This window comes from Monopterus albus, unplaced genomic scaffold (genome assembly GCF_001952655.1).
Source record: "Monopterus albus unplaced genomic scaffold, M_albus_1.0 scaffold277.1, whole genome shotgun sequence".
NCBI classification, from domain to species: Eukaryota; Metazoa; Chordata; class Actinopteri; order Synbranchiformes; family Synbranchidae; genus Monopterus; species Monopterus albus.
Window position 1 is genome coordinate 962,145 of NW_018128157.1, and position 12,745 is coordinate 974,889.

A 12,745-nucleotide genomic window follows, 5' to 3' on the forward strand; every position below is an offset into this window, starting at 1 on the left:
CCGGCCCGGACTCCCGCTTCTCTCCGGGAAAATGGACGGATTCACAGGCAGTCTAGGTGAGTGCCGCCCGCCGCTCGCGCCCTTAACACCACCGGGTCACCTGTCCGTGCAGCGGCGAGACTGTGAGAGTCGCACGCGCCTGTGGCGGATTTACACGTGTCACTGCTGTATTAATCTGAAAAACTCTGCACCGCCCCTCCGGCGGCTGCTAAGTCACAAAACCAACTACTCCTCGTAAAGCAGACCGCAGAGATCTGGACCCCAGGCAAAGTCATGGGTCTGTTAGAGACTAGCAGGAAGTCAAGGGGACGTGTTTAACGCCCAGAACCCATTTTTAATGTTTGAGACTGCAGGTCCCCGAACCACGGCTTGTGGACTGGTCTGCAGAAGACAGTCAGGAAGTAGTTTATTCACCTAGTCTGTGGTTAGCTGTACCTGTAGGCCTGCACCGTGAGACGTGTTGTCCACACCTCACACCTTCAGATAACAGAGTTCAGAAGTGGCTTTAACGTTCAGGGTAGAATCGGGTTTAGGTTGGGGTACAGGCCTTAGGGGTTGCATTATGACAACGAGGGTCCTCACAAAGATAGCAGTACAATGTGTATGTGTTGTCAGGAAGTAGTCTGAGCCGTGGCTGCAGTGTATAAACAGATGTCAGTGAAACTGAAGAAAGCAGCAGCCCATGTAAAAAATAAAACCTCTCACATGTCTCTTTGAATTTAAAGTGCAGATTGAGACATTCACCCCCCCCTCCCAAAAAAAAACTTTTTAAATAAATTATCTGTATTTAATGTTATTTTCAGCAGCTGGTCTTTTAAACACTTTAACGAATAGCATTTTAAGCAGCTCTGAAGTTTTCTCTTTTGAAGAGGTGGTATTTTGACCCTTTAAACTAAAAGTTTAAACCTGTTTTTTGTGTAATTTGGTCGGTGTTGATCCAGCACCATTAAACATTTCTTTATAAACAGATTTATCAAACCTTTAATTTGTACATTTGTATAATTATCTTAATATTTATATTTTAGTTGTGCTTTTTTAAGCAGTGTTCTTTCAACATTTTTCTGACAATTTTTCAGATGCTTAAAATCTGAATCTGAGAAAGTGCTTTCTCTAATGTTTCAGTTGTGACTGATGTGATGGATCTGGTACCAGGTTCAGACCATGCTCCATGATTCCATGCACGTGCGGTTTAGTGGAGAGTCAGGGTCACATTTGTTCTCCACGACTCTGTTAAACTTCAGGTCTCAGGTTCTGCAGTCTGTTGTCTCTGAACTGTATAACTGACCACATGGTGGTGCTGTTGAACACAGATACTCACTCCTGAAATTTTTAACATCCACAGGATTGTAGATGGTTGGATGCTTTACTGATACCAAGGGAAATTCTGGCATCCAGTAGCCACAGCAATAATTGCCCAAATCACAGCACCTAAAATAAGAAATGCGTAAAAATGTAAGACTAAACTACAAAAAAAAGTATTTAAAAAAATGAGTATAGAAAAAAATGTATATCAAGTAACATATCAAGTTTATATATATATATAAGCAAATGTCTACACTGCCAGTAGTAGACACCCGAGTAGTGACATCACATGTCCAAAAATCGGACCAGGCCTCCTCACTGGGAGACGCTGAGGAGTCATACGGGCCGAGGGACAAACAACTTCGGTCTGTCCATGGAGCAGGAGAGAGGCAGCAGACCACTAAGACTCCTGCTGGAAGAGTTTCTCCAAGTTCCTCTGCCTGGTGATGGCGCTGTGCAGAGGGTGATGAACACTGTCTGGGATGGACAGCGGCTCCTGAGGGTCCTCTTCTCCACTTTGGATGTGAGGGAGTCCAGCTCCGTACCCACTACAGAGCCAGCTTTCCTCACCAGCTTGTCCAGTCACGAGGCTTCTCTCTTATTAATGCTGCCTCCCCAGCACACTACAGCACAGAAAATGACGCTGTCCCTTGTGGTCCTCCTGACCATGTTTTCTGAGGCGCTATCCCTCAAACCCTAGTGTGTTAATATTCATTCACTTGTTAAACACTTGTCATCAAGAATTTGGAGCCTGTGATAATCAGCTTTTTCTGTTTGAATTCCTTCTTGTAGTGAAGCAGTTAACTGTACTTCACTACTTCACTTCACTTTAGAATGAAAGATGTCTCTGACCTTCAGGAGCCTCAAAAGGAGTGTGCTCCGTCTTTCTGCGGCCCTGGGGCAATGGCCCCACTGGCCCAGTCCATAATCCAGCCTTAAGCATCGTGCACAGCACTGGCTGGAGTGCTCCTCCTAAGTACATTCATCTCAGCAATGCCCTCCCTTACCAGCTTTCCACATAATGCTTTGGTGTCACTGATCTGACACATAAAGCCTTGCACAATATTTACTAGGGATATAATGACATTTGTAATTTCACAATAGAAAAATGTCTCTAATGTCATGGGAATATCAAGGTATCTACAAATCTTGTTAGTATAACTGTGTACTGGTCTACTTTTAGGGCTGCTGTGTTGCAGCATTTTATTTTGAATTGGGGGATACCCGCTTCAGCTGACTTTACATCCTGCTGAGAACCCGACTGCCAAACAGAGACATTTAAACCTGCTGAGGTTTACTAAAACACTGATGTTCTACTGTGAGTGTGACCTGTTTACAAGCTCTAGCTGCTGCAGTTATAAATAGTTTTATCTCATAAAAGGACTGCAGCATTATCTTTTTTTTTTTTTAATCTTCATTTATGGTTGATTCTTTGGACCATAAATTTTGAACTAGTTTATATTTTACTTTTTAATTGAAGTTACCACAATATGTCCTTATAACAAGAAAATATAGTACTTTGTTTAAATGAGAAAATATACTGTCATAAGAACGCGAAAAATACTTTTAATGTGAAAGTATCTTGTAAAAACGAGAAAAGTATTTCATTATAACAAGATATTGAGCAGTTCTTTTCTCATGGTGGCAGTAGAACACCTCTGTAAAACCAGTTCTCCTTCATGGTGAAAACTGGTTTTGATGTCCCAGTTTTTTTAAGCTACGTGTGCACAGTCCAGTAAATGCTGCAAAAGTATCTGAAGAACACAAACAAAGTAAACTGAATAATAATAAATGTGCTTTCAGACTGTCAATAAAAATGCAGACTGAAATGCACAAGAAGGTTGAACACTGACAAACACACATATACTTACAAGTGTGTACTTTCCAGGAGCCTCCAGGTTTTTCCAGGGATGGGAGTCCTGACTCAAATTACATTAATCACAGAGAAACTTTAACTCGTCACCTGTTGCTGTGGACGAATCTGGTCTGAACTAGGATCAGATTAATAGGGTACCGTTAAACTTTGGAGTGGTGAAAACTGATCATTAACAGGGTATATTGACCTGTTAACGCTGCATTCTTATCCTAGGCCTTAATGCTCAATTCCAAACTTTATGTGTTGCTGCTTCCCGTCCGTGTGTGTCAGGGCCATGTACCTGGCTTCGATGTGAACACCGCTGAGCTCCTAAACTACCACACATGCACAGATGTAACTGAAATGTGAGCCACATGCACACACAAATAACAACCAGGTCATATGTGTGACGGTCAGACGGCCCAGTTCCCTCCCAGACTGCTGGGTTACGATATGTTCCTCCCAGTTTGGCCTGATCAGAAGCTTCTCCATAAACGTCCTGGTGTCTCCACTGACCCCGTCGTCGCTCTCCTCCATGTTTATTGTTACCGGTGTGTGAAGGACCGACACCGAATGATGACGACAGGCAGTATGTGCAGAGGAGGAGACGTTAAAACAACCACATGGATTCTGATCTGACCGTTCTGATGGCGCTGCACGGTCAGAGGTCAGAGAGGAATCGGGTCTAGGAGCACATAGGCAGGTGGCTGACATCTGGTCTGTCCACACTGCTGTGGACACACCAGGTTTGAGGTGCTGAAAGGGAAAGCATTAAATTCCAGTTAGTTCAGTATGTAGTCTGAACTTGGTATAGGTCAGTTGGTGATGGCACAAATATTGTAGCCAGTAACTGACTCTCCTTCTCATCAGTTGTTTCATGTGCTGCAGCTGTTCAGACATGCTGAGTCGAATTTTACTTTGTCAGACCTGTTTTTACTTGATCTGAAGGTAAAAGAGATGTAATGTGGAGATAACTTTGCCTCCACATGTCTGGCATCGGATCAGAATCAGCTTTACTGGTCAGGTGTGATGGACACACAAGGAATTTGACTCTGGTACATCGGCTCTCAATGTGCAAACAGTAAACGAGCATAACGCTGTGTAATATAACAAAGTAGCAGTATTAAAGATTATTATTAACCAACAAACAGTGCAAACGATGCAGAAAAAGCAGTATAAACAGACAGTAAACAATGCAGACAACAAGGGAATGTTCATTGAAATGAGATAATTAGGGATAAAAACAGAGAACTTAAAACTAGAGACCTGTACGGATCTGTATAATCTGTACGAGGTATATTTACAGGTATTTCACTGAGGGTTATTGTCCAGTCATACTGTCGTGGGTTAAGTGTTCATCAGAGCGACAGCCTGGGGGAAGAAACTGTCCCTGTGCCTGGTTGTCTTGGTGCACAGTGACCTGTAACGCCGTCCAGAGGGGAGGAGTTCAAACAGATTGTATCTGGTGTGTGAGGGGTCTGCAGTGATCCTCTCCGCCCTCCTTTTGACCTGTGAGGTGTACAGGTCCTCCATGGAGGGCAGGCTCACACCAATGACCTTTTCTACAGTCCTGACTGTCTGCTGAAGTCTATCCTGTTGGTTGCTGAGCCAAACCAGACAGTGATGGAGGTGCAGAGAACAGACTCGATGATTCCTCTGTAGAACTGTATCAGCAGCTCCTGGGGCAGGTCGAACTTCCTGAGCTGGAGTGTCTTCTTGATGATGGTCCTGATGTTGGACGTCCACTTCAGGTCCTGGGAGATAGTGGAGCCCAGGAACTTGTAGGACTAATCCCATTCTACACAGGAACGTCAAACCGTGATGTCTCCTGGTGCCAGCTTTGCAGCCGACCAGAGCGGTAGTCAAAACATGAAGAAAATTAATGTGTGATTGTCTGTTGATTGTGTGGTGTGTATCTAAGACATTCTGACAGGACATCCAGTGACATGTCCTGACACTAAGCATAAGAAGATATTATGATTACGATTATGATTAAACACGTCACCCAGTAATCAACTTTCTATCTAGTTATCTTTGAACATAAACAACCTGGAGTAACTCATGAAAATGAGTAAGCATTTAACAACCTGAGCTAGACATCCTGTCTACACTAAAAACATTTCTAATACAACAAGTACCTAGGTTGGGAGACGACTGCTCTAAGACTATCTTCCAGGTCACCTCGGGGTTGCATACTTTGCTTTTATTTTCCTTGTACACTAATTTATGCCAGATTCAGTTAGGGAACTGTCATATTATCTAGTTTGAAGATGCCTCTGCCGCAGTGTCTCTTCTTAATACCGGTGACTCTGACCATGGACCTGTTGTGATGGAGTTCACAGAATGGTGCTAATCATCCTTTCTCGAAATTACTATGACTAAAACTAAAGAGATGGATTACTGATTTTTGTAAGACTCAAGTTATCATCTGTCCAGTGATGATTAATGATCAGGATGTCGAATCATCAGCCCAGCAGTGCAAATATTATGGTTTATTTATTGATAACAGATTGACCTTTGAACTGCAGATGACAGCATGTCCGGAGCAAGTGTCTCAGACGTGAACGATCGCCTTTCTGCCCTGGAGCTTCGTGTTCAGCAGCAGGAAGATGAACTGATGGTAATGAAAGCTGCCCTTGCTGACATCCTTCGTCGTCTCGCTGCCTCTGAAGACTCAGCTGCCACTGCATCCAAAAAACAGCATGCAGGAAAAGGTAATATTTACCTTTTATTGTCTTGGCATCTGTTGTGTCTCATAAAACTTCATTTGATGCTGCTGGATAAAAAGGTTTCCACTGCATTAGTCTTGTGGTGTGGGCTGCACCAGCCATTTGAGTTAACCTCTCCTACATGGACAGTTGAAGTGAGAAGTTTATATACACATCAGCCATTTAACATTTAAACTTGGTTTTTCACAACTTCTGACATTTAATCCTATAAAGCCTCCCTGTCTCAGGTCAGTTAGTGTCTCTGCTTCATCTAAAGAAGTGTCAGAGTAACAGTAGAGAACAAGATTTTTTATTTTTATTGAAACAAAGTAACACATTAACAAAACAGTACCAAACATGGGAGACAAGACAACAGTTACATGACATTACAGAAGGATATAGAGTGTTTAACGAGGTTGTAGTGTGTGAAGTGTGGGTATTTCCAACTTATGCAGTCTATGAAATGCAAGAAAGGGAAAAGGAGGGGAAGTAAATAAAAAAAAACAACAATAATGATGATAACAGTACTATAAAAAAAATCAGCTTGTTACATTTTAGAGGTTGGTGGGAATGTGCATGGCCTCAGCCCCAGGTATTTGATTCAAGTTGAAATGTGTTAAAAATGGTTCCATGTGTCATAAAAAGCAAATCAACTATTCTTGAGTTGATGTCATTTTCTCTAATGTGATGTATTCTATCAGAAGGTTGGTCCAGTGGTTTATGTGTAGTGATTTTTTTTATTTCAAATTTGGAAATATTGTTTTCTTGGCAATAGCTAGAGAAATGAGGAGTGGGTTTTTATATTTAATTGGTAGGTGGTCGATTTCTAGGATATTACCAAGTAAGCAAAGTGATGGAGAAGGAGGGATTCTACAGCCCAAGATGGTGGAGAGTTTCTCTGTCACTGCTATCCAGAGGGAATAAACTGGTTGGCAGGTCCAAGTAGCATGAAAGTAACTGTCGGTGCAACCTAGAGTGCATTGTGAGCAGATGTCTGTGTCGGTAAAACCCATTTTGAACATTTTACTTTCTCTAATATGGGTACTATAAATGGTCTTGTATTGTATAAGTTGTAAATTTACATTGATGGTTATAGAAAAGATGTTATTACAAATTTCTGTCCAGAAGTCAGAGCTGAGGGAGAGAGTTAAATCATTTTCCCATTTGAGTTTTGGTATTGTTATTGTTGAGTCTGTATTTGATATGAGTTTATATAGCTTGGATATTATTTTCTTGGAGGATGTAATTTTCACAATTTCTTCAATTAATTGGGAAGGTTGTGGGTTATTGGTTACACTAATCTTTGATTTAATTATGGATTTTAGCTGATTGTACTGGAGGAACTGTTCTCTAGCTGAACTCCGTACTTCTGGATCAGTGTATTAAATGATATGAACTGGTTACATGTCTGTGCAGATTCTCAGTCATCCAGGTCATAGTAAACTGAAAAAAAACTTAGAAAAAATCAACTGGACTTAGATTTCTAGATCAAAGACGTTTCACCTGTCATCCAAGAGACTGACTGGTGCTGAAAGTCAGAACTGATGAAGCCTCTTGAATGAGAGGTGAAATGTCTTCGATCTAGAAATCTAAGTCCAGTTGATTTTTTCTAAGGTTTTTTCAGTTTTCTATGAACTGGTTGTTTTCAAATAGGTGATGTAACTGAGTGATTCCTTTGTGTTGCCATGTTGGGAAATAGATAAGGTTATTATGCAGTTGGGAATCAGGGTTGTGCCAAATTGGAGTGTATCTACATGGTGCAAGTGATGATTTTAGTGATTTTGTTTACTTTCCACCAGGCTGTCAGAGTTGAGAGGATTGTGATGTTCTTACAGTGATTCATTTTCTGAGTAGAGTTTGGTAGAAAAGCGAGGTCTGCAACCAAGTTATCTAAGTTATTTTTACAGTAATTTTGCTCTAATTCTATCCATGCGCTGTTGTAACTGTCCTTCTGAATCCATTTGACTAAATACTGTAGCTGATTTGCTAAGTAGTAATATTGGAAATTTGGTGCTTCTAGACCACCTAGCGATTTCTTCTTTTGGAGTATAGATAGAGAAATTTTGGGTTTCTTGTTTTTCCAATAAAATTGTGAAGTTAAAGAATCAAGTGAGTTAAACCATTTATCTGTGGGTGTTGTGGGAAGCTTTGTAAATTTGAGGTAGCGTTTTCATTTTGACAGTAGCTATTTGACCAATGAGTGAGAGAGAAAGATTGGACCAACGTTTAAAATCATCTTCTATCTTTTTTTTAGCAGGAGGGTGTAGTTGAGATTAAAAAGTTCTGACAGCCTGGGAGAGATATTAATACCAAGATATTTAATGTTGCCTGTGCAGAATTTGAGGGAGGAGTCTTGAGCTGCAGAATCCCAGGCATCCTCAGAGAGTGGTAGTATGGTGGATTTATTCCAGTTTATTGTGTAGTTTGAGATCTTAGAAAATGTGTTAATAATATGTAGTTTCCTGTAGAGAATTATAGGGATCCTGTAAATATAATAATAAATCATCTGCGTAAAGATTAATTTTGTGTTCTGAGTAAGTATCTTGTATTCCTTTAATTATATTGTTGTGTCATAGAGCTGATGCGAGAGGTTCGATGAAAATGGTGAATAGAGATGGTGAGAGTGGGCATCCTTGTCTGGTACCCTGCTGTAAAATGAAACTTTGCGACCCGATCCCGTTTGTACTTATTGTCGCCCTAGGTGATGTGTACAGTGTTCTTATCCAATGGATAAATGACTCTCCAAACCCAAATCTGTGTAATGCACAAAAGAGGAATGTCCAGTTAACTTTGTTAAATGCTTTCTCTGCATCTAGTGATAAAACTATGGTTTTGGTTTGTTTTTGTTGTGCAAGAATAATTAAATCTACGGATGTTGTCTGAGACATTCCTGTTTTTAATGAAACCTGTTTGGTCTGGGTGGATTAGTATTGGGGTGACTGTCTCTATTCTAGTAGCTAGGGCTTTGGTAATGATTTTTAAGTCTGAATTAATAAGTGATACATGTATGTGCCCACTAAGACCTTCTGCACATACAATAACAACAAGCCCTAGTTCACAGCAAAGCAAAGCTCAAGCAGCTCTGTTGTGCCAAAGAGGAGGCCTACAGAAGTGAGGACAGGAACCTGTACTAGGCAGGCCAGGAGCCCCCTCACCATACTCAGCAGCATCGTATCAGCAGTAGAGACTGTTGAGTAAAATTGTTAACAAAGTAATAGATTAGTTTTAATGCTAGACTGAATTAAGAATGAAGGCTACGTTCACACTGCAGGTCTTAAGCATAGTATGTGGTTCATATTCACACTGGGCACATGCTGGAGATAAAGCCTACAGTTAGAGCCTCCAGCATGCTGCCTTGTGTATAATACCTAAAGTTATTAAATCTAGTAGTGATGGTTACTGTAAGCTTCCCCAAGGAGAAATCTTGCCAGTGAATGTTGTGAATGTCTGAACATTACCATATAAAGCCTCTGTCGGGAGCTAGAATAAAAATAAACTGCATGCGGATGCTAAGAACAAGGAGGAGAAGGAGAAGAGCACAAATATTGCTTATGGCCTCGCCTCCTCCAGCGCAGAATTGTGATGTCTGTCGCATTTCAATGACATAAAAATCGCATGAAATGCAACATGGCCGTTCAGACTGAAGTCGCATTGCAAAACATCGGATATGTATCTGATTTAGGACCACATATGAAAGTGGTTGAGAAACAGTGGTGATAGCATTTGCCAAAAATGTTTATAAAATTCAGCTGGTAGTCCATCAGGTCCGGGTGCTTTGTTATTTGGCATTGAACTCAGTGCTTTATCGAGTTCGTCGATAGTGAGAGGAGCATCTAATTTGTCAGCTTGTTCTCTGGGTAATGTTGGCAGTTCTAAACTATCTAAGAAAGTGTCTATTTCTGATGAAGTTGGGTTGTAATTGGGGTAGTAAAGTTTACTGTAAAAGGTTTGGAATACATTATTGATATCTTGTGGATTATGAACAATTTCACCTCTAGGATTGAGTATGGATGGGATTGATGCTTTTTCCTTTTTGCATTGTAATTGATTAGCCAGATAATTACCTGTTTTGTTGCTATACTGAAAGTGTTCATATTTGAGTTGTTGAATGAAAAACGGTGCTTTTTTAATATAATTTTCAAGTTGCATTTTTCGTTAGCTTAATTCATTTTGTGTTTGTTCGCTAGGGTTTTGGGAATGTAAATCTGTGAGTTGTTTTTTGTCTTTTGTTCTAAGGTGCTTTCCAGTTCTTGTTGTTTTTTTGTTTTTGTACGACGAGTATGATATTATTTTCCCTCTAATTACTGCTTTGCCTGTTTCCCATAATAATGAGGGTGAGATTATTCTACTAACAGTAGTCCAATTTCTGCAAGCACCCTGTAGGTCAACAGCACCACTGGCAATTGTTGTTAGCCCTGGCCTCAACTAATCCAGTATGAAATTCACACTGATGATTCGCATGTTGAATTTGGCACGTTTTACGTCAGATGCCCACAATGCTCTCTATTTATCCGGGCTTGGGATGGGCACAGAAGTCACTGGCTTGAAACCCCTGTGGCTAGATTAAACGGGAGATTGGATATTGGCCTATAATAAGCAAGGACACCTGGCTCAAGAGTAGGCTTTTTGAGTAGAGGTTTAATTACAGCAACTTTAAAAGCCTGTGGAACATAACCTGATGAGTTGCATAAAGATGAGAAAAAAATATGAAAAAAAGGATGAATCATCATTATTGGGGTCGTATATGTTCGCAAGTGTATATGTTGTCTGGTTAATGGATACCTTAATTATAAATCTGCCTTCTGGATCAGTGATAGATGTATTAAATGTGAATTAATGTGATATTTTTATTAATTAAAATTGAGACGCCTCTTTGCCTATATGTTGATGAAAATATTTGGTTAAATTGTTTGCATTTAAGGTTTTGTGATTCTGGATTTGTTAGGTGGGTTTCTTGTAAAAAGCATATATCAGCATTTAATTTTATCAGATGGTTAATGATTTTAATCCTCTTAACCTGGGTCCTGAATCTACGCACATTCCATGACACTATTTTAAGTGACTGAATGATTGTTTGTTATAGATATCTGTTCGTAAGATGAAAGGAGGGAAGACGTGGGAAGGAGGGAGAAGGGGGGGAAATAAATAAATAAATGGACACAAAAAACAACAACAAAAAAAGAAAACAAACAAAAAAAGCTGTTTAACGGGATCTAGGGTTGATGCATGTACGTATATATGTGTGTGTTAGTGTGAGCATAGCAGTACAAAAAATGTAGACAAGTATACATTTCAACATGGTGTGATTAAAACAAAAACACAAACAGAATAACAAAGAAGAGATAGTTGTAGCAGTCCCTGTGGGATAGGGGTTGCTCTGTGTGTGGATGTGAGAGACCAGAGTGATGAAAAGGGGGAGAATTATTTAACATATAGTGTAGCAGTCACTGGTTGGTAGGTAGTCTGTAGAAGATCAGAAAAGCCACGGAGTAATGTTCGAGTCGCGATAGAGCTGTCCTTCAATGTATAATTTGTCCACAGTGATATTTGCCCGTTTGTTGTTCCGCCTGTGTTGTTTCATGATGGAGTAGAGGATTTTCCGTCGTTCGTTTATTTCACGTGGGAATTGATCATTCAGTCCAAAGTTTGTGCCTCTCAGTTCCTTTCCTTTACTTTTAATCAGTTCTTTGTGCTTGTAGTGTTCCAGTTTTGCTATTGTTGGCCGGGATGTTTTGTTGGAACGTGGACCAAGGCGGTGTACATGGTGAAAGGTGATCTTATTAACAGTATCCGGTGGAATTTTTAGTTGGTTTTTCATAAAGTCCTTAATCAGTGTTTTGGGGTTGTTGGGTGATTGTCCTGGAATGCCGGTGAAAATCAGGTTATCGCGCATGTTTCTGGTTTGAATGTCCAGTATCGTTTCTTTCATTGTTTTGTTTTCTTCCGTAACGAAGTCCATTTTTTCGCTGAGGGTTTTGACGGATGCTTGGAGAGAGTTGTTTGACTGCTCTAACCTTTCAATGTAGTTGTGGGCGAATTCAAGGCTTGACCGAAGTTCTTTTATTTCCTTGTGAAGTGTGACCAGTAAATCGAGTTTCTTATTGATGGATGCAAGAACACTGGCCTCAATGTCTGTCGTCTGTAGATTGCTTGTATCCGTAGAGGAGGTCTTTTTCCGTTTGCTTGGTTTTGGCGTATCTTGTTGGTTTGTATTGGTGGTATCCATACTGCAGTGAATGTAGTATTGGTCTATGAATGCTTCCAGGTCCAATATATCCTCCAGCATGTGAAAGGTCTGTTGTGGCAGTTGTAATTCCGATGGATTGCTCGTTTGATACAAGATTTATTTCTGTCATCTCATTCCTAGTGGGTCAGATGTTTACATACCCTCGGTCAGCATTTGGTGGCGTTGCCTTGAAACTGGTTAACCTGGGTCAGACATGTCGAGACACCTCCCACAGGCTTCTCACAATCAGTTGCTGGAGTTTCAGCCTGTTCCTCCTGGCAGAACTGGTGGAACTGGGTCAGCTTTGGAGGCCTCCCTGCTCGCACATGCTTTTCCAGTTCTGCCCACAAAGTTTCTACTGGATGTGGTGGCCACTCCAGTGCCTGGACTTTGTGTCCTGAAGCCATGTTGCAGCAGCATTGGAAGTCTGCCTGGGGTCACTGTCCAGCTGGAAGAACCACTGGGACCAAGCTTCAACTTCCTGGCTGATGTCTTGAGATGTTGCTTCAACATATCCACATCATCTTCCTTCCTCATGGTGCCATCTATCTAGTGAGGTGCCCCAGTCCGTCCTGCAGCAAAGCCCCCCCGCAAGATGATGCTGCCTCCCCCGTGGTTCACGGTTGGGATGGTGTTCTTCGGCTTGTGAGGCTC

General features: G+C 41.0%; 1 protein-coding gene across 4 annotated transcripts in view; it reads left to right on the forward strand.

The window, feature by feature from the left end:
* The window catches only part of eml4 (EMAP like 4), a 33,524-nt gene continuing 20,779 nt past the window's right edge, over window positions 1-12,745 (forward strand). For 3 of the 4 annotated variants that reach the window (XM_020622271.1, XM_020622273.1, XM_020622274.1), the window contains exons 1-2: window positions 7-56; window positions 5,686-5,871. In XM_020622271.1, the coding sequence (XP_020477927.1) occupies window positions 32-56; window positions 5,686-5,871 (211 nt within the window). In that variant the 5' untranslated portion in view covers window positions 7-31. Of the gene's footprint in view, window positions 57-5,666; window positions 5,872-12,745 lie in introns of all 4 variants that reach the window. The other variant, XM_020622272.1, reaches the window with a different exon arrangement.